Raw genomic sequence first — 27,375 nt, forward strand, 5'->3', positions numbered from 1 at the left:
TGTTCAGGATATGAACTGTCAATATGCAGCCATGTGCCCCCTGCCCTAACACTAGCCCATACAGACAATCTCCCATTCTACCTCAGGCAGACTCAAACGGATGATCAAATCTAATTAAGTTTCATTCAAGCACTGCATTAAGCGATGGGACTCTGTGGTCTATTTAAATCGTTGCATGAATCACATCTCTTTCTGCCCATAAATCCTTATTTACAATGTGGGAGTTAAAACACGCTTATGAAGAGCTGGGAGTTATATTTAGCCTGGAGACTCTCGTCCCCTCTGCCCCTCCTCTCTTGTGTCCGAGTTTGAGAAGTGAAAATACGGCTGAGGATATTGCTCGCCGAGTGACAAACGTCCGTCCTGGTCAGCTTCAAGCCTGGGCCGGCCTCCTCCCTCAGAGGGCTCCACCGGAGGCTGGAGCCGGGCCAGGGCGGCGGCGGCAGCAGCAGCAGCAGCGCTGTCCGCTCAGCCTGCGCTGGAATCCTCATTGCGCGGACACGCCGCTCCTGCCGGCACAATGGGCTCGTCTCGAGCGGGACACGGCCGGCCAATCAAAGCCGGGCGTGGAGATCCCCCGGACATTCCGCTCACAAGGGTAAACAGCACCGCGCTCGCTGCCAGAGCCAGCACAAACATCCCCCGTGCGGTAACCCATTTAACGTTTCGGGCAGGGTGGGGGGGGGGGGAGGGGGTGGCCCCTCAATCAGCAACATGATGACCGGAGGCAAAGGCATCAGATTGAGGATCAATATGGTTACGCCCGTTTCCATTCACATAGCCATAGTGAGCATTCACAGCATAGTGAGCCGAATGAAAATGATGGTTAGCCCACATGTTGACACAGGTCTCTCAGAGAGAGAGACACTGTGGGAGAGAGAGCATAATAATGGGAAGGAGTGAATCCAAGAGTCAGCAACATGGCTCATTCAGGCTGAATAAATAACAGGATAAACATATAACCAACCTTAAAGATCCTGCAGTCATTACATCAGGATTACTGAATGTAACGTTGAGAATCCCTGGCTAACCAACACTGACATCACTGCCGATTCCGTCCTATAACTTGTGCTTCACAGCCTCCCGCGACTACCCTTGGGCCACAGGGCTATAAGCATTCCGAGTATTTTAATGCTTTAAGAGAATCTGTGTCTGTGGAATTGCAGATTTCATTCCTGTGGCGATACCCCCCCCCCCCCGGCCCCCCCCCCCCCCCCCCCCTCTCTGTCAGCTCTCGTCACGACGCCACCACTCAGAAGAACGCTCGTCTTCCTCTGCCCCGAGGGCCGGCTCTGCTCATGTCTGTTTTCCCACCTCCCACGCTGCAAACGCAGCGGAGCAGCCGGCGTCTTCCCCGTGTGCACCCACGCGCCGGCAGAGCCCCTCTCCCCCCCCCCCCCCCGGCAACAGCAGGCCGGGGCCGCCCACCCGGCGCCCGCCCCCACCTCCACCGGCCCCGTTTTCCACGGTGCAGAGCCCAGGCCGGAATGACACTGCTCACATCACAGAGGCGCTTCCTCCACCTTATAATCCTGCTCCACATTTGCATATGTGGATTTACACTACATTAAATTACAGGCATTTAGCAGATGCTCTAATCCAGAGCGATTTACATCAGTTACAGTTTTTTTTTTTTTTACAATGTCATCTGTTTATACAGCTGGATATTTACTAAGGCACCCATTACAGTGCTGCACCCCCCCCCCCTCCCCTTGTGATTCAATTTGCAAATCCATCCACGCTCAATACCATAATAACTGCAGTAGCTGGACTTCTTACAACCCATGCTGAAGTGGGAATCAGAGACAGTGACCTAGAGCTTAGGTTAGTGCAAGTGCAGAGCTTACAGGGCTCTGATGCAGAAGGCAAGTTTTTCTGCTGGGTTTAAAAAACTGTTGCAAAATTATATTTCACACCGGCCACACACACAACTTTTATCTCTGTGCCCCCGTTGACCACTTAGGCCTGTTGAATCACTTCATAAATGATTCATAAATCATTAAATAATGCAACACCTATCAAATCAAACTGGGAGGTAGAAATTCATTGGTACTCATGAAACCCATTTATCTGTCCCAAACCAGCATGCCTTACAAGATTCTGAAAAGAACACACAATACACTATGCTTTCCAACATACACAAATTGTCATAGCTTTGGTTTGGAAACTGTGATGGCAGTTGATCTTTCCATGATTTTGAAACAAAGTCCCCCTCATAGTTCTGGATGACGATGGATGATAATTCTGATCCCTATATTTCAACTGAACTTCTTTTTCAACAAGTAGTATAAAAGGATCATACAAATACTTTGGCCTTATCACAATGTTTTTACAAGTTGTAACAGTACAATTAGTAATTGTGCTATTTCGTGACTGTTGACTTAAACCAGGCCCGCACAATTACTGCTCATGGCTGCTGAAGTCCACATATTTGTCTTTGGAGGCCCTGCTTGTTTATGCCTTAAAGTGCATTTAGGTTAAAATTTGTGTGTCCTGATTACAGAGATAAGAGAGAGTAAACGCATTCAGTTTTTTTGTTGGTAATTTGCGGTATAGATGGGTTTATTGAACTGTGTTGAAAAGTGATTGATAATCTTGGCATTTACTTTCAACAGTCCTCCAAATGAAAGCATGACATCCTCCTCGCTGCCCACCCCTCCCCCACCCAGCCATGGAATTCTACAAGGTGAACTACTGTGGCAGGCGATACATTCTGAAGGTTACCCTACGCCTATCTACGATTACAGACTCATACGGCGACAGACAAGAACATTAGCATCCGGACGCAAAGGTGAGTCTGTGCCCGACTGGTAATGTCTGTCTAGTTCATGCATTGACCACACCCACCATGTGTGACTGACCACAGAGATCCCCTGTCTTTCACAGGTTATGACTCATTTTCATGTAAATGCTCTCCCTGATGCATTCCATCTGAAAAATTGACACCCAACATCAACAGCAGCAAAAAAAAAAAAAAAGCTCATGTTGATATTAGCTTTGCAGGTTTTGCAACTTGGCAAGACCCTGGGGACTTGTGACAAAGAAGCAGAAGTCAGTGACAGCTACGGAGAGGAGGGCCGGATGAGGGCGGGGGCAGGCTGCTGACTAGCCAAGCTGAAATGAAGAGGAGGAGCACCCTATCTAACTGAGACTGTCACTGTGACTGAACCACAACTAGAGTTAAGCAATGGCACCATTAACAATGAGTGGGCAAACACATAACTTTGGAGGCGCCCAACATATTCTTCGCCCTGCGTGCCATTACAATACCTGACATGATTCGGGAGGAGTGCTGGAACCAGGGAATTTGTCCTGGCCAAGCTGTTGTTCTCCAGGCACAAACTCACTGGCATGTACCCACCTATAGTTTACAGTGTGTCCATACTACAGTTAGGCCATCGTAAACGCAGACTCGTCCCATTCCTCCTGCCCAGCACATCAACACAGCTGTGATGTCATCCAGCGGCGCCTGGGAAGCGCTGCCACAAGCCGACGTGTTTACGGCGGATTCCCGCGAGTACCTGCCGCCGAGCCACAGTGATACGGTCTGGAGAGAAAACCTTTCCTTTCGAATTCTGCAGTGAGGAAAATTACACCTGTGGCCCCCGTCCAACAAGACTGAGTATTTTGGCATAGAAGACCCTCTGTCCAACCAAATGCATGTTTTCATATTGAAAAATCCATTTCTGTGGCACTCCATAGAATATCTCTCTCTCATATATATATATATATATATATATGAATGTAAATATGTAATGAAAATAAAAACAAAATCATCTGCTCCCCCCCCCCCCCCCCCCCCCACAGAACATCTTGTACTTCTTCTTGCATAGTCAGTATTACAGTACTAAAATGAGCTCACAGTGTGATGTCAAGCCAGGGCCAGCTGAGGCCTGCTCAGCTGTGTGTTCCAGTGGCAACTGCCAGAGTTCAGCCTCAGCTTCCGGAACGTCCCCTCGGCAGACCTGTTCTGCTGCTGTTTGTATTCCTATGTTCCTCTGTTTTTTTTTTTTTCCATCAGTATATACAAGGAAGGGGAAAACTGAGTCTTGGAGCCTTTCGGGAATTTCATTATAACGCACAGAGAAACTAATGAACATCAGAAATGTTCGTTTTTTCTTCCTGTGGTCTCAGACTGCTGTAAGGTTGTTTTTGTTTGCCTTTTGTATTTGGGCTGACCTACTGGAAGGGTTTCACCCCATCTTGAGGCAATATAACTAAATGTTTCATGAGCTAATGTGCCAAAAGCAAAATACTGCTCACACATTTAAACAGAGGACAGCCAGTTATTAACAATCAAAACAATGTGGAGCACAACGTGAAATAAACAGAAACATATCAGGATGTTTCCGGGGCCACGTTCATTTCAACTGCACCCGTAACGTTAAACGAGGATTGCGCTGGATGCTGCTCACTCCCACAATAACCCATTCACACCCTTTTTACTGGTCTCGTGATACTGCCAGCCTGAAGAACTGGCCGTTGCTAGGGCTGCCTCGAGCCCTGGCAACCACATCACTGCCGTCATATGGTTCTTATAAAAGCACGCCATGCAGCTGAGCACGCACATGGGCCCGCTCTTCATTGTGGAAGACGTTGTTGTTATGGTTTGTCACTGTTGTGGTATCTTCACAAAATGTACTCTGAGAGAATGGCTGAGTGCTGAAAGTGAGAGGAGCTACACGATTTTATGATTCCCACCCCAATAAAAAAAAAAAAAAATCTGAAGGACAGGACTGAGCTGTTGAGGTAGGTTCTACTGACCCTTTGCATCTGAACTCAGCTCACAATCGCCTCTCTTTACACCAACATATTACAGCACAAAGTAATGACTTTGTATGCAAAAACATAACATCCATATACTACTGTATAAGCATGACGTAAACCCAAGAAATTGGTAAGAGTGTATGCAAAGTCACCATATAACTGTATTCTAAACAAAAGATTAGGCCTATGTGGTACCCATCTACAGATTTTCTCACTTAAAGATGGTGCAAATAACAGCATATCAACATAATCTTGGAGGGGACAAGATTAACCAAAAACAGTGCCACCAAGTACTGTGCAGCATCTTCAATGACCTCTCCATAACTCTGCCTTCCGCAACCACAGCAGGAATCAATAACAGCTTTAGACTCCCTGTTGGGACTACACAATCATCTGTAACAACATAAACAATATGCATCAATAGAAGGAGTTTCATACAGAAATAATAATCTTACAATAGCAGGCTACTACCACTAGCATTGTTAGAAATAGTACTCTGTACTATTACTACTAGTAGCAATAGTAAACAGATCAGTGTCAGCTTCTAACAGAGATAACAAAACTCGTTAAGAATTAGACCGGTGTGCAGAGTGGGGGAGATACAGAACGACACCTGCTGGAGCTCCACACCCTCTCTGATAGGATGAGGCTCCTCGGGACTCAGGAGGCGACGTCTTTAGGTTAAGTCCTCAGACCTCAAGTCATCACAAAGCCTATTTGGAGTTAATCCACTTGTAGTAAATTGAAGCTGATATGCTTGCGCATTTGTGCTCATTTAAATCTGTTTAAGGTTAAACAATGAGGGCAGATTCCGTTGGCCTTTCCGTGCAGACTTCCCAGATTTGCTGGTGAGAAGCCTGCCGCGGGCAGTGCTTGGAAACGGTATATTCTAAATGTTTTGCTCATAAATCACTGTTATTTTTTTTTTTCATGGAAGGATGAAACACACCTAGACCCACTGTCATGGATGCCAAACCATAAACACCCCATCCACCCTGATTTTTTTAAAATAATTTTGAAAAAATATTAATAGCTGCACGTACCTTTGGAATTCAAAGTATACATGTTAAAATTGTACAATTGGATTGACAGCATTCTACCATTACATTGTTTTAGGACAATTGCTCCAGTGGACCAACAGGCTGTAACTGAATTTCTGGCAAATCAGAAAATTTTCCCAGACAATTGTTTAGTGTTAGATTTCACAAGCTTAGTTTGACTGAGGACCAGCTAACAGCCAATGAAAAATGGCCACTGATGCAATATCCCAGCAGCTGTTCCAGCTGTTACGCTTAAATATTGTTTTAGGGCATCACATTACATCCTTAGGTAAGAATGTCCCTGTCCAGCCTCAATAATGAAAAAACTAAAGTTCTGTCAGTGGCACTTGCTGTAATACCAGACCATGAACAATGATCTCTGGTCTACAGGGCAGCAGCTGTATCAGACTACAGATTACAGTGCAGAAATTGTCAAGAGGGTCCATTATCACTCACAAGGAACACTCTGGTTGTACTCAAAATGTAAGACTACAGTATCCTTGACACCCATTAACAAGAAGTGAACAGGGTGTTCTGAAGTACTGTGTAAATATTTTACCAGAGTATTGGGTCTTCACGTTGATTTGCTGGATATTGAATTTTCTTTAATTCATCATAGCTGACATATGTCATCATACTTCAGACAACGTTCCTTAAATTAGGACACTAAATACTTAAATTCAATAAATCCGGATCTACATTTTAAGAGCATGGGGTACAATACGAGTAATATACATGTTACGTATTGTATGTAATACCCATATTTCTGGGTACAAACGTTTTTTGCAGCAGTCAGGGTTTTTTTTTTTTTGCTTGGTACCACTTCCATATAGTAGCTTTTAAAATGAACAACTTGATTATTTCAGCACTGTTAAACCAAATGTTCCTCACAGTGTGAGCTCTCCACCCATTGGGAGGGGGGCGGGAGAGGGCCGATATAAATAAGCCCAATAAAACAACAACGAGGGCAGAGAGCCTGCCAGTCCGCAGGGGTCTGCTGCATTCGCACATTTACGGCTGGAGTGCATGAGCTGCCGGACAGAGAGACGGCAGGTGTCTTGTTCCCTCCTCAGAAACAAGAGAGAGGCCCTTACACAGCTGAATCTGAACCCAGCCCTCCTCCCCCTCTTTTGGTAGAGCGACATGAATGCCAGACTCTGTATACATACACAGTGTCACCAGTGAAGACTGCATTCGCACGTAGCACTGTACCACGATGCAGCCGGCACGGCCGCCTGCTTACAGATCAATCAATTGACATTACACAGATGACTATCACCGTTTTTTTTTTTCAGCGTGGATTTAGGCCGACTGTTCCATCTGCTGAAAAGATGACTACTTTCATCTTTCTAACAGCAGGACAGCTATCCAGGTCAAGCCTAACCGGAACACAGCAGCAGAGGGTGAATGTTCCGGAGTTCCCCCTTGTCCTTCGGTTCAGAATCCATTACTTGCTCTCAGATGGGCTTCCTGATAAAAGAACACGCTCAACTCAATTGAACTCAGCCAACTCTAACACTTGCCTCGCCGACTGTCTTCTCATTTGCAAGGTTACCACGGCAACTGTCGCTGTTTTCTCTAGATACAACGGGTACGGCGGATCCCAACGCAGGCAGGATGCAACAGCTGGTGCCGTGCAATTCGACATTCAAACCAGCTCCCCCAGTTCCGCTGCACTCAGCTTTGGATTCCGAAACTTTCCAAAGAATGTCACTGGTGAGAGTCACGTAATACAGACAAAAAGACTGCATTAAGTAGTTGTGCAATAAGGAACATCGACTTCATTCTCTTAAAAAAGTGGGCCTGGTTCAAATAAGATGTCTAAAAAATAGCATTACCTATTCCCTGAATACTTCATAGCAAGCGTTTCGGGAGCCCCCCCAAATTTCTCTTCAGGTCATTTATTGTGTGCTAGGTTTCTGGCTCACATGCGCATCTCTGGCCAGGGTCCAGAAAGGAGAATAAGGCCAACAGGCAGGGAAACTGGGTAACCCACTTGTTTACCGCTCACTTCCTTTCTCGTCTTGGCAATGCCCTTTTTTTTTTTTTTTGCGTCCTTAATGAGGACGGGGATTTAGCTCTCCCCAGTGTCTCCTGCTCACTCCCTCAGTCCTGTCACTTCAGCTCAGGATGAGCCTCAGAGCAGGCTGGCCCAGCGAGAGAGAGAGAGAGAGAGAGAGAGAGAGAGAGAGAGAGAGAGAGAGAGAGAGAGAGAGAGAGAGAGAGAGAGAGAGAGAGAGAGAGAGAGAGGGAGGACTGAAATAGGAACAGGAGAGGTGTGAGCACTGAGGCCTGTCAGTTACTGGGAATGCCAGCAACATGCAGGAAGCAGGTTCCCCCCAGAGCCTGTGCAATGAGACATCACATCCCCCGCTGCCTCTGAGCTCGAACCCAACTGGCAGAGTTCTCGAAAACGCTGTTTCATGAAATTGTCTCTCCCCCTTTGATTGCCACATCCCAGTGCTACACACAGTTGTCCACCGAACACACCACAGCACACCCCGGATTCCTATTCCATTCTTGCAAGCTAGGTAATGTCATCACATACTAGCGCACATTAGCATTCGGCTCTGATTTATCTGTCACTACATCTTACTCATTGCAGGGCATTACGCTAGCACAAGTCATCTTAATTAAGGCTTCAGACGAGTGAAGGACGCAGACGGGCAGCACCATGGGAGCGTGCATTTGCTACAGAGCAACCGCGCTGCTGCTTCTAGACAGGCGGGGCAAAGCAGCCAGAGTGACAGGAACCAGGGCTGTTCTGTCTGTTCTGCCCTAATGTGCCCCGGCTCTGGCCTTCAGCATCACCTGCAGCTCAGTGCCCGCAGGACGCAGGCGGACCTCGCGGTCGCAGAGGGGCCACCTGCATGCCAGTGGCGGCCGCTCAGGTTGATGATCCACGCGGAGCTGCTGCAGCATGTTCAGTCTCTCCCTGAAAACGCTGAGTCATCCTCCTCTGCCCAGTGGCCACCCACGACCTCCCCGGCTGTCACAACACTGACCCGTGCCCGTCCGGAGAGACAGCGAGCCCTGAGAGGGCCTACCGGGGGATTTCCCCATGCAGAGCCGCGGGGCAGCGTTCCACTCAGAGGAAAGGAGGGAGGGGGGACGAGAGAGAATGAGCGAGAGGGCGAGAGGGCGAGAGGGAGAGAGGGAGAGAGGGAGAGAGGGAGAGAGAGAGAGGGACAGCAGCTAAGAGAAAGGGAGAGAGAGACCTAGAATGGTGGGCCCAAAGCAGGCTGCGGGCTCAAGTCAGACAGACAGTACCTAATGGTGTGCAGTGCGAGTCTGTCCTGCTTAGTCTAAGCAAATGGCTTAGCCTTTACCAGCCACCAGATTAGGCATTGTGGAGTATTTAATCAGTTGTTAAGATAGTCACCTTGTTTAGTAAGCTAATTACAAAACAAGCTGATACAGACCTGCAGCTTGTGTTAAGCAGTAGGGGTACAGGGGGCTTCCACTAAATTTTGCAATTTTCTGTGGACATTTTACACAGGAATATTGTCTTGGCAACTTTGAGAATCAATTAATTATTATTATTATTATTTTTTTTTTAATCCTGCACATGCAAGCACAATGTAGCCTCAGCCTGGATCAGGTCCACCTTTAAAATTAATAATAGAAGGGGACTCATAATTTTAAAACAATCCTCAATTGCTAGATCACACATTGTTTTTACTCACAAAATTCCCTGATCAAATACACTGCTATTCAACTTGGGGCTAAGTGCTGTCATGGACAAGTCTGCAAACCAACCAAGTCTGCTAGTGAATATACAAGACATCATTGTACCTACACGTAGTACCAGATTTGTATGAATTGCTTCAAACGGTACACGCTTAGCTACTGCAGCACTTGATGATAACATCATTTTGATGACGTTAAACACAAAAGAATTCCTGTTACCATGGAAAATTTCTGATTTTGAGAACTCACTTCATTTTGCGACCCCAGTTAGCCATCTCAAGTGAAAACACGGCTGAATCAGTAAACCTGTCAGATCATATGCAACACATTTTCCTTGCTGGGCTTGACCATGTAAACATTACTGGACGGGATCTCCTTACTGCACTAGCATGCGGTGTTGCTGCGACTCACAATCACTTTCAAGGCTCACTCAGATTTAAACCTGCTAGCACTGTATGATTGACTCTGACCTTGCCAAGGATCGTGTATCATCACAGGTCCCCTCAGGTCACTAGTCTGGATGAAGCTAAGCAATGAAAGACTCCAAAGGATGAACAGCCTGTATACAAATAAGCGTGCGCATACACACACAGATACATATACATACACATACAGTATATACACACACACATGACAGTCTGGAAAATCAGTCATGCTCATCAATTCCTTTCACTGGGATAGGAAAAGCCCAGAATTATGAGACATGCATGCGATGAAGTCAAACTGGAATCGCCAGAGTGTGAACAGGTTGATAAGAGAGGACATCACTGGGCCGTTTTCTGACACTTTCATTTTTCCATCTGCTTGGCTCAATCCATTGCCATTCTCTGACCCTACTGTCATGCTCTGACTCCAGCTTGATCCATTGCCACGCTCTGACTCCAGCTCCAGATAGTCTGGTCGCTCTGTATTCCCCAAAAGCCAAGTGTTTGTTCAGAAAAGCACAAGCTTTCACTTGTCAATTGAAGAGTGCCAGTACACCGAATTCTTCCTCCAGCCAGATACAGAAAACACATGCTCAAATGGGATCAGTGTATAAAAGACGTCCAGTACACATTCGCTTCACCCTAGACAACAAGCTATGGGATAAGGACTGACTAATATTGGACTGTGAGGCCCACCCAGCTATTGTGAATCATGCTCTCTGCACGATGACATATTTACGTTCGCAAAAGATTTAGTTTCCATCTCAATGGAAGGCTGCCATCAGGTATTGTAGGTTTGTAATCTGAAATTCATGGAAGGGTAAAAGTTATAATTTAACACAGGCCTGACACTGTAAAAACATACTTCTACTAGACAGAATGCACAGCAAGAAGTGTTTAGTCTAGATCAAATATTGCAAAAATATCCTAATGTAAGCCTGTAAAATAGTTATACACAAATGAGCTGCCCTGACAATCTTAATCACAGGAAATGCTCTTGATTCTCACTGGCTGACTGAGTGCCAGCTGCTGCTCTGGGGTGGAGTCCGGCAGCACTGCCAGTAACTTGAACAGCCATGAGGGCGGAGCTCCAATGGAGCCGCACAGTCCCAGATGAGAACAGCACACCATTACCAAGACAGGGGATACTGACACTGTGAGTATGTGCCGTTTGGGAATACATCTCCGAACAAGAGAAGCAAAAAGGCAAATACGGAAGCAAAGAAGAAAAACACAGATGCCACCCTGAAGGCATTTGACGAATCACTCCTGTGTTACCCACACTGACAATACGACAATAACAGGCCCACAAAAGTTCCCCCACACAGAATAATGCTGCACCCCTGCTCCTCCATCGATGATCCAGTCATGACAGGTCTAGGCCTAATCGCGCGTGACACCAAAAGGTAGAACGGAGCCCCATTTCATCAGATGCAGGCCCTGTCGGGGGTCATTGACTGATCAAATCTGTCCAATAAATTTCAGAAGACCGCTCCAAACGAACCTCAAGCCCGTCAGCGGTAACGAGGCCTTCGGGCAAAATGTTTCCCGGGCGAGGGACAGGTTCCCCTCCCCTGAATATCACACTCACAACGAGCTTGAAAGGTCTTTCCTCGTGGTGCATGCTGATCAAAAGATGCCACGCGTGGCTCTCCTACACACTGTCCTGGCACTGAGGTCCTATATTTACGCAAAGAGGCGGCGGGCGGAAGGGAGGCCGACGCAGACTAGGACAGGGTTTTTGTTTGAATGTAGAGCGGAAGGGGGCGGTGGGAGGGCTTCAGGAATAGCATGGGCGATGTGCTGCCCTGCTTACCCCCCCCCCCTCCCCCCGGGACCCCGGCATGAGCGCAACTCTAAAGGAAGTTGCTTTAATTAGAAAGGAAAACTCCTTTAAGAGAGCAGGAGGAGGAGACGGAACAGGCTCGCCGCTACCAACAATGAAACTGTAGGGCTGTTGTAATGCAGTGCACTCCGCTAATAACAATCACATCAGCCCAGTATGCTTTGGAGCCACCGTTTATTAAAAGTGGATTGATAAATAAATGGATAAAATGGATATCTGTTCCAAGTGTACGGAACTGATCACTGTAAGCAGTTGATTCTTACATCAGTGATTCTTATACACAAAGTGCAGTGTATGTGGGATCTGCTCTGCCAAAATAAATCTCCCAGACTTGGTGCTCTTTGCCTTTACAACACCTCAGTGTCAATCAAGCAGATTAACTGATCCCAGTCACACAAGGGGAAAAAAAGGCAGGCACAGAGGCAAAATGCACTTAACGATGTCAGGCCAGCGGAGCAGGCTTGACACTTCAGTGACCCGAGTTTGTCGCCTCAGGACACAGAGACGAGGTCCTCGCTCTGTCCAACGACCTCAGCCCGCGAGGTGCGACAGACAGGTCGCGCTTGAGGTGTGTTTGGTATGAAACCCTGGGTTGTACATGCTTCTGGAACAATCCAGGCTCTTATTAAATATGTCATGGGGCAACTCCCATTGAGGCCCGCTGCAGCTGGCAGACGATGGACGTGCAAGGCCAGTGCCACAGGGGCGCTGAGATGTTAAGCTCCAGCTCTGAGGGAAGGTTTCCCAGACCCGCAGGATTCTGATCAGCAAATAGCTCACCCAGATTAGCACAGAGATTTCAGCAGATTTTTCTGTCTAAAGTTGCCAATACAGGGGGAGTTCTCTCAAAAGCTTCCTTTTATCGCCAAAACGCTATGACACAAGGGGACAGAGGCTGACAAGAAGAGAGCCGGAGGCTTTTGTTTGTAGAGTCTGACTTTCTTAACAGTTTCAGTTTTTGCCTTCCTAACACATTTTTACTCCCTATCTGGACTATGAAGCATGCTTATTCAGCACAGCCTAGCGGTCCTCTAAGCAGGGAAGCAATGAGTACGAGTCTTACACAAACCAATAGATCAAACATTAAATGATTTAGCGCATGTCCGCTGGACCAAAGCTTCAGGACTACTGCTGTCTTTTGCCAGTGTAACTAAGGACTGTAGTGTAAAAAAAGCAGTGGCAAACATTTATATGGTGCACTTATTATATATTAAATCTAGACGTACTACTCTAACCACCTTACACAGATATCCAGGTGCCACAAACAGGTATAAAATTGGACGTCTGGTACCAAAGTCAAAGGATGCAATTTTTGTTCAATTTTTGCCTCTGGGTAATCAAAAACATACAAACATGCTCAAATGCCATTTACCTATTTTAGTGGATTTCACTGCTTATCTTTTAGTTGATCTAGTTAACTGCTAAAGAGCTCATTTTGTTTTTTTTTTTCCTGTTTTTAATTAAAACAGTTAATACATTGCTCATATATTGGACAACCACATTACTTTAGTTTGGACAACCAAAGTAGTTTAGGTGATAGTTTTCAGTGTGAGGACTTCAGTGTGAGCCCAAGCCTGATCTCATCCTCATCCACAGACCAAAATTAAAAGAACAGTCTCCCTCTCTCAGCACCACCAAACTCTCACTGGTGAATGTCTGTTAGTTTCAATAAACACACCTGCATCTCTTCCTCCTCTTCCAATTGGCAAACCTGCCTATCACTCGGAGGACACGATTATAGCAAGACTGAACCACAAACAAAGGAATGTGGATCACAGTAACGGACACAGAGATTTTCTCCAATCAGAGGAACGAGCGGCTCTGACCCCTGCCCGTGGCACAGACCTTTCCGCAGAGAATTGGGAGCACAGGTAAGTGTGCCGTGCTCAGCTCTGTGGTCACATTTTCAGAGGGAAAGGGGAGTACGCAGCAGCATTAACAAGCCTCCCTAACCTGTCAATATGCAGCTGCAAACCTTGTTAACTGGCTGAGGCCTAGGTGTGTAGCACTGAAGGGCACCAGAATGACAGAAGGTGGCGGAAGGAACAGATTTAGAGAACTTTAGGGAATACGGAGCACGGTGCTTTGACTGCTCCCACTTCAGTATGCATGGTGTGAGGGACAGCCTCTATATCCACGGCTCTGGTAGAAGTGTTCTAGCAGCTGGGTGAATTCTACCCACCCCCAATACAGAGCAGGACCACAGAGGTATCAAAAAGTGCAGCACTCAGCTCTCCAAAGACCTAAAGCTTGAATCAGCACAGGGTCACAATGAACCTACAGCAAAGTCCTGTTCTTGTGTCATTAACTGTTAATAATTCATAGGGTAGTACTGCTTGTTTGCTAGACACCGCCACCCTTACAGAACAGTAGAAGACACCGTGTAGAACACAATTTTCAAACAATCAATTGTAATTCAACTCATATTATAATACACAAAAAGTGACTAACTAAATGTCCTAAGGCACCACAGAGCAATGAATTTTAAACACGCATTATCAAGAGTATGATTAATTCATTTTTATAAAAATAATCACATTCTGCTTAAGGCTCTGGGCCAAACATCCAGCTGCTTGTTCTTGGAGTATTGTGACAAACCCACGGAACCAAACGGTAATGCTTCCACGTATGCTGTACATATGGTGCCTTATAGACGCATGTAAAAGGATGCAGCAGATATCAGACACACGGGTAATGACAGCTGAGAGATGACACAAAGAAATGCATTATCCTCCAGTGTTCAAGAGTCTCACAATTATCAACAAAAACAGGCCCTGTCATCCTAAAAGCCTCTTTCAAGACTAGGCCTGCATCCCAAGGCACCCTGAAACACAGGGAGTGGACACGGATATGATTACACCACATGCAGTAACCCCACACTACTTCCAATTTTAAAATAATGTCATCGTCTAATTTCATTCCTCACCCCTTGCATGACTCTTGCCCTGGGAGAGTGACATAATCTCTCTCCAATTCTCTCTCTCTCTCTCTCTCTCTCTCTCGCCTTCTGAATCCATTGTTCTCCCAAGTGAAAACAGTTGCAAAAAGCACCCTTTATGACATAAGCACCGTGTTGGTGAAGATGTTACTATGATGATCACGCAGGCAACTGAATCATTCATTACCGCAGGTGTGACAGACTGGATGGTAGTATTTATCAGGCTCTTTAACAGGGGAGAGGCTGGAAAGCCTCGGGGATGGCCAGTGAGGGCCCAGGCAATCAATATGAATGCATAACACTGCCGCTCATGTCTGCACAACCCTCCCATGCTACTGGATGGTCCACGTACTACACAGGCTGTACCTCCCAATGAACACGGTCTGGTCTAGCCAGAGTACCTGTGTGATCTGTGATCAAAGGAATGTAACTCTTGAACAGCTGCAGCCAGTAACATGACAGTCAGGAAACTAAAACAACACTACAGTCGTCTCCACTTACCAAAGGTTCACACCACAAGTGCGCCTTGTGTAACACACACATTTAACCAAATTAGGTGCTTCCTGTACTTTGGGCATGAGAAAAGAACTAAACCATTGAGAGCAGGGCACTCCCTATAGACATTTATTGTCACTACTATTAAACAATTCCTGCTTCCTCTGCATACAGGAGAGACAACCAGTTCGTGCAACCTTACTCTTTACATAGGCATTAGTATGTAAACAGTTAGTCAAGGTCTGGTCTCTTCGTTGAACGAAAAAAAAAGGTGAAGCGGGGCTGACATGTGAAACTTCGCTGCCAGAAGGCGGACTTTTCAAACACACAGGAAGTGAGAGAGCTGCGCACGAGCAAACAGATGAGAAAGAAAACGAGGGGAGGCGAGGATACTGTTGCACCACAGACAGAAATTCCACCTGCATCCAACACTTCAGTGCGGGAAATATTTCGTCAACAAAGAAGGCATCCATGCGGGACAAAAAGCCCAAACAGATGGCTAGAAATTACAACCGTTACATGGCGGGACCTGACGGGAGGATGGCGTTGTGGTCGGCGCGGTTTGCACGGAGACCAACTCTGAGCACATGCTAGCAAGCAGTTAAGGGAAGACAGCGTTTGAACTGTCAGCACCGTGTGAGTGTGGCGCCAAAATCAGTCTGCCAATCAGCTCACTGCCTGCAAGGCATCGCTAATGCCTGCTGTGTATGGGTGAAACAGCTGAAGGGGGGAAGACTCTTGGTGAGAGCCTGCCAAACATCTGCACTCCAGTCACAACAAGATAAAGCTACTTCACTGCCCCCCCTCATTTACACAACTGATGACACTTTTCACACAGTTCCCTGCGTGTTCCCCTTCAAGCAGCTCCACTCGGTAAAATGTTTAGTTAATGATACGTGACGGTTCTTTAACCACGTCGTGCTCTACTTCATTGTGGAAAAACAGATCATGGGTCAGAGAAAAGAAAATTTCTGCTGACTGCCTCAAAGAAGTAAAAAGGTATACAAAGATGCACATCCACCTAGTGCAAAATATGGCCATTCCTCTCCAAGTTTTCATATTTCTTCATGTGATGGCTGAGACAGACTGCACAAAACATTTGAACAGGCTACTGAGAAAACTGAAGAGCCCCCCGTAAACACAGGCAGGAGAGTGTATATAAGATCGGCCACAGTTCTCAACGGGTCTCAAGAGCGTATGGAAGACCAGTCCATTCTGCAAATTCTACAGCAAAAACACAGCACGCTTCCACATCCTGATGAGCTACACTACAAAGACAATCAAATGCGGAACGTGTACAGTACACAGACTTGGAACTACTGAGTCGACCATGCAATAACGGTCAGAACATAAATAATGTGCTGGCACTCAGAGACTCAGGATGCTCCTCTCAACTATCCCCTCCATGCTTAATGGACTGGATGTCAATCGACCAGCCGTGGAGCAAAGTGTTGTGATTTATGTTGCTTAATAACCTGGATAAGTGCAGCCTCCAGCTACTCCTCAGAGCTCCAACTCAAAATGCCGGGTAAGAGGAGAAAGGGACCTTTGAAGTGGGAGAGTCAGGGGCACTAAGAAGCTATTTTTGCAGACACTGTCCTGGTGCTCCAAAATCTCGCAGGTGCCCGGGGACCGAGGTATCCTCCAGAACCCTGGCCTGTCGAGGATTACGCCCGTGGTATTCTGCTGTTCCCAGCAGCCCCCTTGTCACATAACCAGAAAGTTCCTACCAACCCAATGTGTGTGTTAACTGTATGAGTAAAAAAAGACGGGGGAAAGGGAGCAGTAAGCACATTTGTAGGTAACGAAACACCGCCCCTACCCAGCAATTCCCCCGTGGGTAACACTGACGTTTTCTGTTTATAATCCACTGCAGAAACATACTGCAGGATTAATGTCTTAGTAGTGTCTCCCCAGGGCTGATCCGTAATTAATTCAGATTTGGACTGACACAACCAAACAGAAATAGTGCCCTGCTTACCTCATGCTTGCAGCTTGCAGATATTTAACAGGCTAGGCCTTAGTCCTGGGAGGAACCCGAGGGCTCAGTGTTAAGGAAAACTGCAGGAACTTAGCGTTTTCATTTTATTTGATTCTCTTCAAAGCAAACATTATAGAAACCACAGAGAATGAAAAGCATCCATTATGTGTTTTTTCGATACTTAAACATGAAACTGCACATTAAACATTTAATCACAAATTACTTTATTATAGATGCATGATGTCACATGACTATGCTAGAGAAAATCAAGCTTCTTGTAGTTTTCGGAAATTCAATACTAACATAAATTTATGTTAAAACCCTGTTACGTTCAATCCTTATGTTCACTCCTATCTGTTTTGCTTTTTTGCTCCAGTGGTGAGGACTTCCAAAGTAGACTGCAAGACTGTGATTGTAAGAAAACCTCCAGAGTGGCAAAAGACATATGAAATATTGATGAAATCACATTTAAAAATGTGACACATGGGAAACCACGGGTATTTTTTTCTCCCTGTTTAACCAAAAGAAACCTGATTTACAGATTCCAGTCATAAAAATAAAAGAAAAGCGATCAGAGCTTATAGGGTGGAGCGCGTTCTTTCTGGGGGTTGCGTGCAAACGCGTTTTCTCCCGATCTGGTGTAAACCTGCTGACTCCAGCTCTCCCGCTGTCCCTCTCACACGGCTTCTTGCTTCCATGTCCGTTTTCAGCACAGCAGTCGCGACGGGGGGGGGGGGAGGGGGGAGACTGCAGCTCAGAGGCTTCAGCCTCCTCAGCCAAATGAAAGTATTCAGGTGGCCTCTCTCCCCAATGCCGGCTGTCTCAGGCGTCCACGGGGCCAATTAGTGGCTCAACTCAAACTGTGACCAGAGCGCCCTGGATCTACCCCTTGCTCCATCTCAAAGCAAAGAGGGGGGGGGGGGGCTGATGGGGCCGGCGTGACTCCGTGTACATATTTTGGGCCGACTGTCGCCTCGGCTCAGATCTTGAAGTCCGCTGATGCGCCGTTCGGATTAGCTTTCTCTCACCGGGGGCATTTCTAAGCAAGCTGAGCCCTGGCCACGGTTTTAGAGGAGGAGGCCTGGCCTCCAGCCCTATCAAATTGCTGTCACCAATTTGTCACAATTACAAGGACAGGGGGGGGTCTCAGGCTCTGCTCCAGGCTTAGCTGCCCACTGCTAGCTGCTCAGGCAGAGTTACAGTGGTGAGCAGCGCAGCAGCACTGAGAGGCCCGGCTGGAGACCTGCCCGGAACTCAGCCCGGCAGCAGCCTCAGGACAAGGTCATCCTTTCAGACACCGGAGCTCACAACAGTTTCAGTTTACCACTGCCGCATCCCAAGCCCTGGAATCGATGTTTCTGGGGGTCGTGTTAATTGCACACTCAACAAAAAAGCGCGGTCAATAAGTCACGCCTCCGAGGGGCCGGTGTTCGCGGACGCCGCCCGCCTGTCGTCACAGGTGCCTGACGTGAGCAGAGCGGCACGGAGTGTGACTGTGTTCCATTCGTTTCAACCGGTTGTGCTTTCCTGCCAGACCAAAGGTGTGCCAGACAAACAGGTTTTTTTTTTTTTTTCCACCTCTGCAGGTTATTGCACAACCCTGTTGCTTAATGGTGCGAAATGAGACAAACCGCCCCTCTGTTGTGGGTGAGGTCACTTTCCCTCCGAGAAGCAGCACCTGTCAGTCTACATCCAGTCATCCTGGCCCTCGTTCCCTCAGAGAGGCACACAGCCTTCGCACTCCGGAATGGAGAGCCAAGCTGCTCTGATCCACTCTGCCCACACAAAGCACCCTCTCTCAGGGAAATGACGAAAACCCCAGACGCACGACATACTTTTCTTTGTACGTCTGCTTGAAGTCTACTCCATGCCATCTTCCAGGCTAGCCAACGCTTAACAGGCACCTAGAGAGGCTCTGAGAGAAACCTAGGGAAAATACTTGGTTGGGTGAACAAAGTTTTTACATATCTGCTTCATATGGGACATTATGGTTGCATGCACGGCCGTTTCAAATACATAGCTTTCCTAAATTCCCGGAATTCATTACTGACTCAGAAATGATCTTCAGCTTCTGCACGTGCTGAATTATCCAGTAAACCACCAACCATTTTTCAGGGAACAAGCCCTTCTAAGATTAGAGGTAAATAGAGGAGTGGATCCTCATCTTAGGAACCCTGAGTGCAAGACACAATTCTAACATTTAACTGAACATGCAGGTCCTGTATAAATGAAGAATTCCTTTCGTCCTTTCTCAGGTTCCCTCCTGTCTCATCCAAGGCCAACACATTGTGCAATTCCTCACCTTCACACTGGAGAAGCAGATGAGCCAGAATGCAAATGAACTACTTTCAGGTCTGCGTACAGTTACAATCATAGGTACAAGTGTGTTTTGACTGAGTGACAGTCTGCAGGTTGTACTTGCAGATTGTACTTGTGCTCACAGACAACTGCCCAGCAGAACGCAGAGGCTAGATACTGGGAAAGTATCTCTTGCGAGAGCCGATGCGTCCGTAAGACAAACCCGTGATCCTCGGAGGTCTAAGCCTAGCTGTAGCAGTGCACCAGCCCTGGCACCAGGCTCAGGTGGATGAGCGATAAAGCCCATCACCACTTAGCACTCTGTCTTAATCCCTCAGCCACAGCTGATTAAGCCAGGCACTGACTCATTGGAGGACTCTGCACCGTGAGGTCTGCTAGCCCAGAGTGTGCCCACCCGAGTGCCAATTTCCAAAATAAAAAAAGGTGCCATTTTTTGCATTTGCAGAAGAGCATTATCTGTATTCAAAGTTAAAACAAAGTGTAAAATAACATCACTGCTTTGCCAACAAATAAAAGGGTAATCACAACATGCCTCTATGGAACTCAAATCCCCCTCAAAAAAAAAAAAAAAAAAACTTTCTTTTAGTCCTTCTCTTGGGGGAGGGGGAGGTAAATTAACAATATTTAGTTTACGAACATCCACTTTTAGAGCGTAGTTAGTAGGGGAAATTGGGTGAAACACATGATGTTATTAAAGCCAGGCATGTGAATTATAGCTTACATTTACATTACATTTGGTGACCAATACCACTACTGACACTTCTCTTCTTCTCTCTTTGCATTGTTGTTGGCTTTCTTTTTTCTTTCCTGAGGCTTTCTGACATTTTCATATCTTCTTACGACAAATGCAGTGAGCTACAAACCGTATGTAATTTTGATGCAACGAATGAAAAACAGCTCGAAAACTTGTATGTTGCTTCCATTGGAATGGCAAAATTACACTGTAAATCAGCGCATGTAAAAGAGAAATGGCTGAATCAATGGTTTTAGGCGGGGAAAGAGAGAGAACGTTGCCAAAAGCACAGACGACACACACAGATTCGCCCCCGTCCCACCCACACACACGCACAGGCCCACGCGTGTACACACACACACACACACACACACACACACACACACACACACACACACACACACACACACACACACACACACACACACACACACACAAACATGCACACAATGGCTTTAGGAGTGAAGGAAAGTGAAATCCGAGGCACGGTTAACAAACAAAACAAGTGCGCAGGAGGGACGCCGGTCCCCCACAGACACACCCCTGGCCAACACCTGCAGAGCAAACTGCTGGCACGAGTGAGAGCGGCAGGCGGGGCAACCCTGCAGCCTAGCGAGGGCTCTCATTAGGATTCCAGACAGTGCTCCTCGCACAGGCTGGAGCTGGGCCCAGACGGCGCTGAACGGCCCCTATGAGAGGCGCTCCCCGAAATGTCCCCCCACAACATACACACACACACGCGCACACACACACACGCACACACGCGCACACACGCGCACACACGCGCACACACGCGCACGCACGCACACGCACGCGCACACACACACGCACGCACACACACACACACACGCACACACACACACACACACACGCACGCACGCACGCACGGGCACACACACACACACACACACACTCAGATGCACGCTCACACACAGACACAGACACACACGCACACACGCGCACACACACACACATACACACACACACATGCACACACACGTACGCACGCACACATATGTACACACATATATACACATGTACACAGACACACTCAGATGCATGCTCACACACATGCATACACACGCGGACATACGCGGACATACGCGGACACACGCAGACACACGCAGACATACGCAGACATACGCAGACACACGCAGACATACGCAGACACACGCAGACATACGCAGACACACGCAGACACACGCAGACACACGCAGACATACGCAGACACACGCAGACACAGACGTACACACACTCCACAGCAGCAACGCTCGCCTCCCGTCTGTGACGGCAGAGGCACTGGAGCTCTGCCAGGGAGACTTAATTAAAGTGGGAGCAGAGAGGGAGACAAGACACTGCATAGCACACAGAGAGGGATTGTACAGACAGCAGTGACGGGGTCCCAACTCCAGCCATCGCCCTCTGGCCTGGACGGGGCGGTTTCACAGTTACAACGCCTCCTACGCAGGGCTCTGGCTGTCTGCCTACCTGAAGCCTTCAGACGACACATCAGGTGACCCGTGAGCGATGGCACGGGAATAGGCAGGGTGACACAGAGCCCCGTGACAACGTTGCTCTGAGCTCTGTGTGAACGACCTCGCTGCAATGTCTCTGTGACCCAGTGAAAGGAGACAGCCTGTTGCGCTTCCCCGTCCCCCGCCTCCCGCGTAGCGGAGGCCGAGGCCGGTCTCAGCCAGCGCAGCGCAGCGCAATACGCGCCTTTCGTCAGCGGGCACGGCAGAACACGGCGCTCTGCTGCGAGATACGCGCTCACGTCTCACTTCCGAAGCCAGACCCTACCGCACCGTGCAGGCGGAGGAGCACGGGCTGCCCCAGCCAAGGGACAGGGGGCTGAGGTCGCAGGCTAGTGCTTGACGTCGCTTAGCTCGAAAGCAAAGGAACCTGGCACCCGCGCGCGGGTTACATAAAAATGTGATCTGGAAAGCAAGGCTGGCTATCTCCAGCAGCTCTCACTCCTGTGGTTCGGTTCCCACTTTCGTCACACACTCTGGGATATTTTTAAACTGCTGCGAGGAAAACAAGCTGTTAAAGGCAAACTTCCTCTACAAAGAGAGGACAAAATCTGGAAGGTGGGGGATGGGGATCCCTTCCTATTGAAAGCTTTATTCCAGGGTCTTTTGGGCACAGTAACGGGGTCAACAACTGAAGCTGTAGGCCGCTGGATTTCCTCCAAACACAAATGTAGACAGTCTCAGAAACAGCTGGGAATTAACACTTACACAGGGTTTGACCGTGCTGATCTTTGCCTGCTACTGCTCACAGAACTATTAAGGTAAGTAACGGGAAAAAAGGATGAAGCTGCGCTCACGACCTAGGTCTGCGGACTGCCGGATGGGAAAGGTTCCGTGGTTTTTTTTTTTTCTGGGTTAGTACATTTGTTATGTCAGACCTGGTGGCTGGCAGAGGGCAAAAGTGTGAGGAAGACCTCAGGAAGCGGCAAGCCTCAGAGGAAACATCTGAGTCCCCCATTGTTTGCTGCCTTCAGATACAGACTATGCAGGCAAGAGTGTAGTCCTTTTTCACCACAAATGCAAATGCTTGTTGCACTTCTTGTGTTTTGCTTTGCATCCTCAAGAAGGAAAGAAAGTTTGTCTGCAATGAAATCAATCATGACTGCCACGCTGTGTTTCCATACCAGAACAGCTCACGACTTTTGGGGCAGGTCCGTGGGTCAGTGTGCAAGACTACTGATGGATTCTTACTGGAAGGGCAGAAATAGGACAGAACACACACCACATGGATGGGAAACGGTCATTGTAGAAGACACGGGCATTACCTATAATGTCTGCGATATAATGTCTTTCAAAACATCAAACATCGTCCACTGGTGTAGAAGGCAAGTTAGTAAACAATGCGTAACTGGTCTAATTTTAAAGCTGCCTGCACATTTTGTGTTTTATTTAAAATGCTGAGTAACTAAATAACATGCATGTATCCACCTGAGTTTGAATACCTTCAGTGAGGAGTTAACAGCGCTGGGAGTGACTTCAAACCTCAAGCCTCCTCCCCCCGAGTAAAATTTAATCAGAACCCTGTATCCTCTGTCCTTCCTCCTGCTGTCTTAAGTAGTTCAGCAGCCATGAGGATTACCGCCAACAGTTTCATAAAGGCCACCAGCCTGGATCTCCAAGACTAATACCTTACATTTCCACAATGCTGCTGCAACAGTTTGAAAATCCTCCATGTTTTCTGACCCCCACCAGCTGAATCAATGTGTAGATCCGCACTGCCACAGACAACACCACCAGGCGTGCCGGGCCAGAGGAGGGGCAGAGTCCAAAACGCACCCACTTTCACCGCCCTCCGGATCCAGAGCCACCTCCAGGTCCTGCCTGCTGTCTGCCATCTTCCTGTTAAAAAAACTGCTTTCGTTTTATGATGATTATCCACACTACATCCCCAGCAAACAGCTCCCTTAAGCTACTGGCGAGTCACCTTCAGGTGGTCAACTATAAGCTTTTCATACCGTATCTCTCAATGTTGTGTAACACATTACATTGGTATGCCTGCTCATGGCCTGATGCACGACAAAATTTATAACAAATAAATAAATCTAGCTGAGTACATATTACCTTGTAGTTTTAAATCAAGCAGGGCTACTACCAAGGGAGGTGATGAATCTCAGATGAAAGCCATGTTTTGTCTGCTTTTGTTTCACATAAAATGTGATGTTGTTTGTATGGAGATATTTTGCCAACACTACAAAGGAGAATAAATGGAACCAGACGTGAAATTATCTCTTCAGCCTAGCACCTGAGGTAAAGCGGGTTACTTTCCAAATGTAGCTACAGCTCTCAAATCTAAACAGATATATCTGGCTGGGCATAAGGAGGTTCTAACAAATCCTCACAATCAATGGTGCAGCTCCAAAACTGGCATCCTGTCCCTGCCAAAGACATTTCCCTACTCAAGTGAGCACTGCAAACAGGGAGCAAGGGTGGGAAATAGGGAAGAGTTTCTGCGCTGATATAAAAGACCCAGCTGTCGTCTCCAGTCTGTCACCTCAGCGACATATATACATCAAAACATGAATTTCCTTTCCACTTGTGACCCATCATAAACAAATAAAAACTAAGACACGCCTGGACCGAAGGGGAGATGCCGACATCACTTTAAATGAGGCATTAACCGCTAACGCGGTTGCACCTCCTCCGCTGTTATTTAAAAAATGCTGCTCTTCAAATTTAAATGACTATCTATGCATATATGCAACATGACAGGGCAAATTCCAGCTGGAGAGCGCATAAAGAGCTCTGTCAAAGCAGAGAGACTTAAGACACCATTTCAGTGGGCAGACACCAGGGCAGGCTTTGGCCTCAGCAGCAGGCCTAACTCTTGATGCCCATCATGTAAACATTAATGGCTACCCTCCAGATGCCAAGTGGATTGACAACATAGTCTCAAGCAGGCCTCACATCTACAGCTACGATAATTTAAGCACTGTGCATTATAACAGCTCTGGTTGTATGTTTACATATGAGGATCGTTTGTCAGCTCAAGATTTTGCCAGTGGTGTGTTCCCTGCTATTCCATCCCTATGGCCTTCTTCTTGCAGCTCTTACGTATCTAGCAATGGGGGCTAAATAAATAATACTGCCCACCATAAGAAAAGCAGGACAGTGCAGCACTGTATCTCATGACAAGGAACTAAGAATATTCAAAGAATGTAAAGGGTAGACAGTGTTTTGTCACAGGGGTCAAATTTCCCTCCAATCCACAAGCACAGTTTGCTTGACAAGGCTGCGTCCATAATGATTTACAAGAAATGTTGTATACGGAGGTTGTGTTTACTTCAATACCTCTAGTTTGTGACATCCACCAACTGCTTGAGTGAAAACATTTTCAAAATACTGGCTTTCAAATTATAAACATACGATGATAGTTTGTATATCTTACTTAGCTTGCTACCAATCGTTTACAACTACGTATTTGCTTATCAAATAACCTGGGAAATGCCTCTGTGACGTGCCTGTTCGCAATGTAGACAGAACACAAATGTACAACACAGAAAGACAAATAATGTACCAAGGCGATTTGAATACGTTGAAACAAGGTAATCTCACCACGGACTGCCTCTTCATAATAACATTATTTACTGAAGATGCAGTTTAAAGGTTTCAAAAACTTGGTTAGCTACATTTTGGTGAAACAATTGCGAGACGTTCCCATCTGTTTCGTCTTACAAAGGTGCGAATGAATTCAATGGCAAAATAAATTATGTTTGCTCTGACAATCTGGACCCTTGGCTTGCTTTATATTTAGTGTGGTGAGAGTACTCCATTTTCATCTTACACACTGGCAAAATCTCTGCTCGACTTTAAATGAAGCTGCTGGCTATATATATATATATATATATATATATATATATATATATATATATATATAAATCCATATAGCCACGAAGGGGGGCTTTGTTCCAATTCAGCAAGAGGCACAATTCTGCATTCCCAGACACTCCGTCCTTTCATCTTTCCGAGCTGGTCGTCACACAAAATGAAAACACAGATACCGAACATTTCTGAACGGAAGCCCACGCAGGCTTGCAAAGCGTCATTTACGCTGCCGAATTCAAAGTTGTGTCCAACACAGTAACGTCACCCTGCCATGGCTCTACGTAGCTAGCTCCCGAGCTAGCTAAACTTAGATGAGGAGGGTCGTTCAGAAACAACCCCCCTAAAGTACATCTTGCTCTTAACACTTAGACCATTAAAGCAAATACCGCGGTTTCTACTTCCATGCAACAAGCGATCAGTGACAATGTGACTGTGGACAAAAACATCAGGCGTGATCCATTCGGCCGTTTAGCTACCTGTAATTCGGCCCGTTCCACCTCCCATTGCGCTCTTTCCACCTCGAAGCGGGCCCATTCGTGCTGCAGGAAGTGCAAGATCCCCGGAATACTGTACTGCGCCCTGGCCGCCTCCCCTCCGCCGCCTTCGCCGGGCTGAGGTCCTTTTCCACCGCCGGGCAACACCGAGTTATTGTTGTTATTAAAAAACACTCCGGGCCCTGCATGTTCGTCCATGGCCAGGCCAGGTTAGTGGGCTCGGTTCGCGGAGGACTGGCACGACTGATCTGTCGGACGGTACTCCTCCGCCGCTTCTACGCTCACTGTGATCTGCGCCTAGTACACGAAATGGAAAATAATATCGAGAGCTCTCTCTACTGGGGAAGCGAACTCACTTCTGACAGCCAGCTGTCATTCAGTGACGTCAAACATCATATTCACGCCCACACAGACGGAAAATTCAACGCATCTCAACTCCATTGGCTTATATGCGTCATATGGCGAGTTAGACCAATGGAAAAAGAGTGCGCTGAGACCATAATATTCTCTGCGCTGTCCAGTGAGCTTCCTTCATTAAGCATGATGGGAGTCGCAGTTTAAAACGACAGAGAAACTGATTTCTTATTTCCCCAGAATCCCCACTGCTCGATGAACAGCTTTTATTGTTAAATGCGAAATGGATGACACGAAGTAACGTGTTCCCTCATTCTTACATACATTACCAAAAAAAAAAAAAACACAGCATTCATTTTGAAAATGTATTGTAAAGCATTATTTCAAACAGCATTACACTTTAATATGATAGAAAAACTGGTAGGTATATGATGGAAAAATGGCCTGGCAGGTTATCTACTCAACAGTGATCTAGGTTGGTGACTGTTGACTTCCCCTATGAATACCGTGTAAAGAGAAATAAATGCATGCTTTCAAAAGAGGGTCCAGCAGTAATTTGTGCTGACATTTGTAAAACTGTCTTGACTGGTTGAGTACTTAGGCAAGGAAATGGCTTAACAGCAATACACTCAAATTTAGTTTTAGTCTTCCATTGTCAGTTGATTGGGGCCCTGCAACACAAGCACTTACCATCAGTATTTGTCCAAATAATATATCTAAAGACTAACCCGTGTCTACCTGTGACCACAAGAGTCTCAAACAGATTCAAATATAAACAATTTGCTTACACCTTCTTTACTTTAGGGCAGTAGAGCTTGAGCTTGATGTCTGAAATGATCAGGTAGCAATTATCAAAAATTTAACTTGTATCACAATTTCTATTTTTCACCATTGTTAGTACTATAAATGTGCATTGGCACATTTCCTGGATGAATGAGG

The 27,375-nt window shown here is 46.8% G+C and overlaps 1 protein-coding gene across 2 annotated transcripts in view; it reads right to left on the bottom strand.

Annotated features, from left to right (window-relative positions):
* The window catches only part of strn (striatin, calmodulin binding protein), a 65,927-nt gene extending 39,504 nt beyond the window's left edge, over nt 1-26,423 (bottom strand). For both annotated transcript variants that reach the window (XM_036522489.1, XM_036522478.1), the window contains exon 1: nt 26,065-26,423. In XM_036522489.1, coding sequence (XP_036378382.1) covers nt 26,065-26,280 — 216 coding nt within the window. In that variant the 5' untranslated portion in view covers nt 26,281-26,423. The remainder of the gene's footprint in view (nt 1-26,064) is intronic.
* Nucleotides 26,424-27,375: the final 952 nt, after the last annotated feature.

The sequence above is a fragment of the Megalops cyprinoides genome, chromosome 1, assembly GCF_013368585.1.
Source record: "Megalops cyprinoides isolate fMegCyp1 chromosome 1, fMegCyp1.pri, whole genome shotgun sequence".
Lineage (NCBI taxonomy): Eukaryota > Metazoa > Chordata > Actinopteri > Elopiformes > Megalopidae > Megalops > Megalops cyprinoides.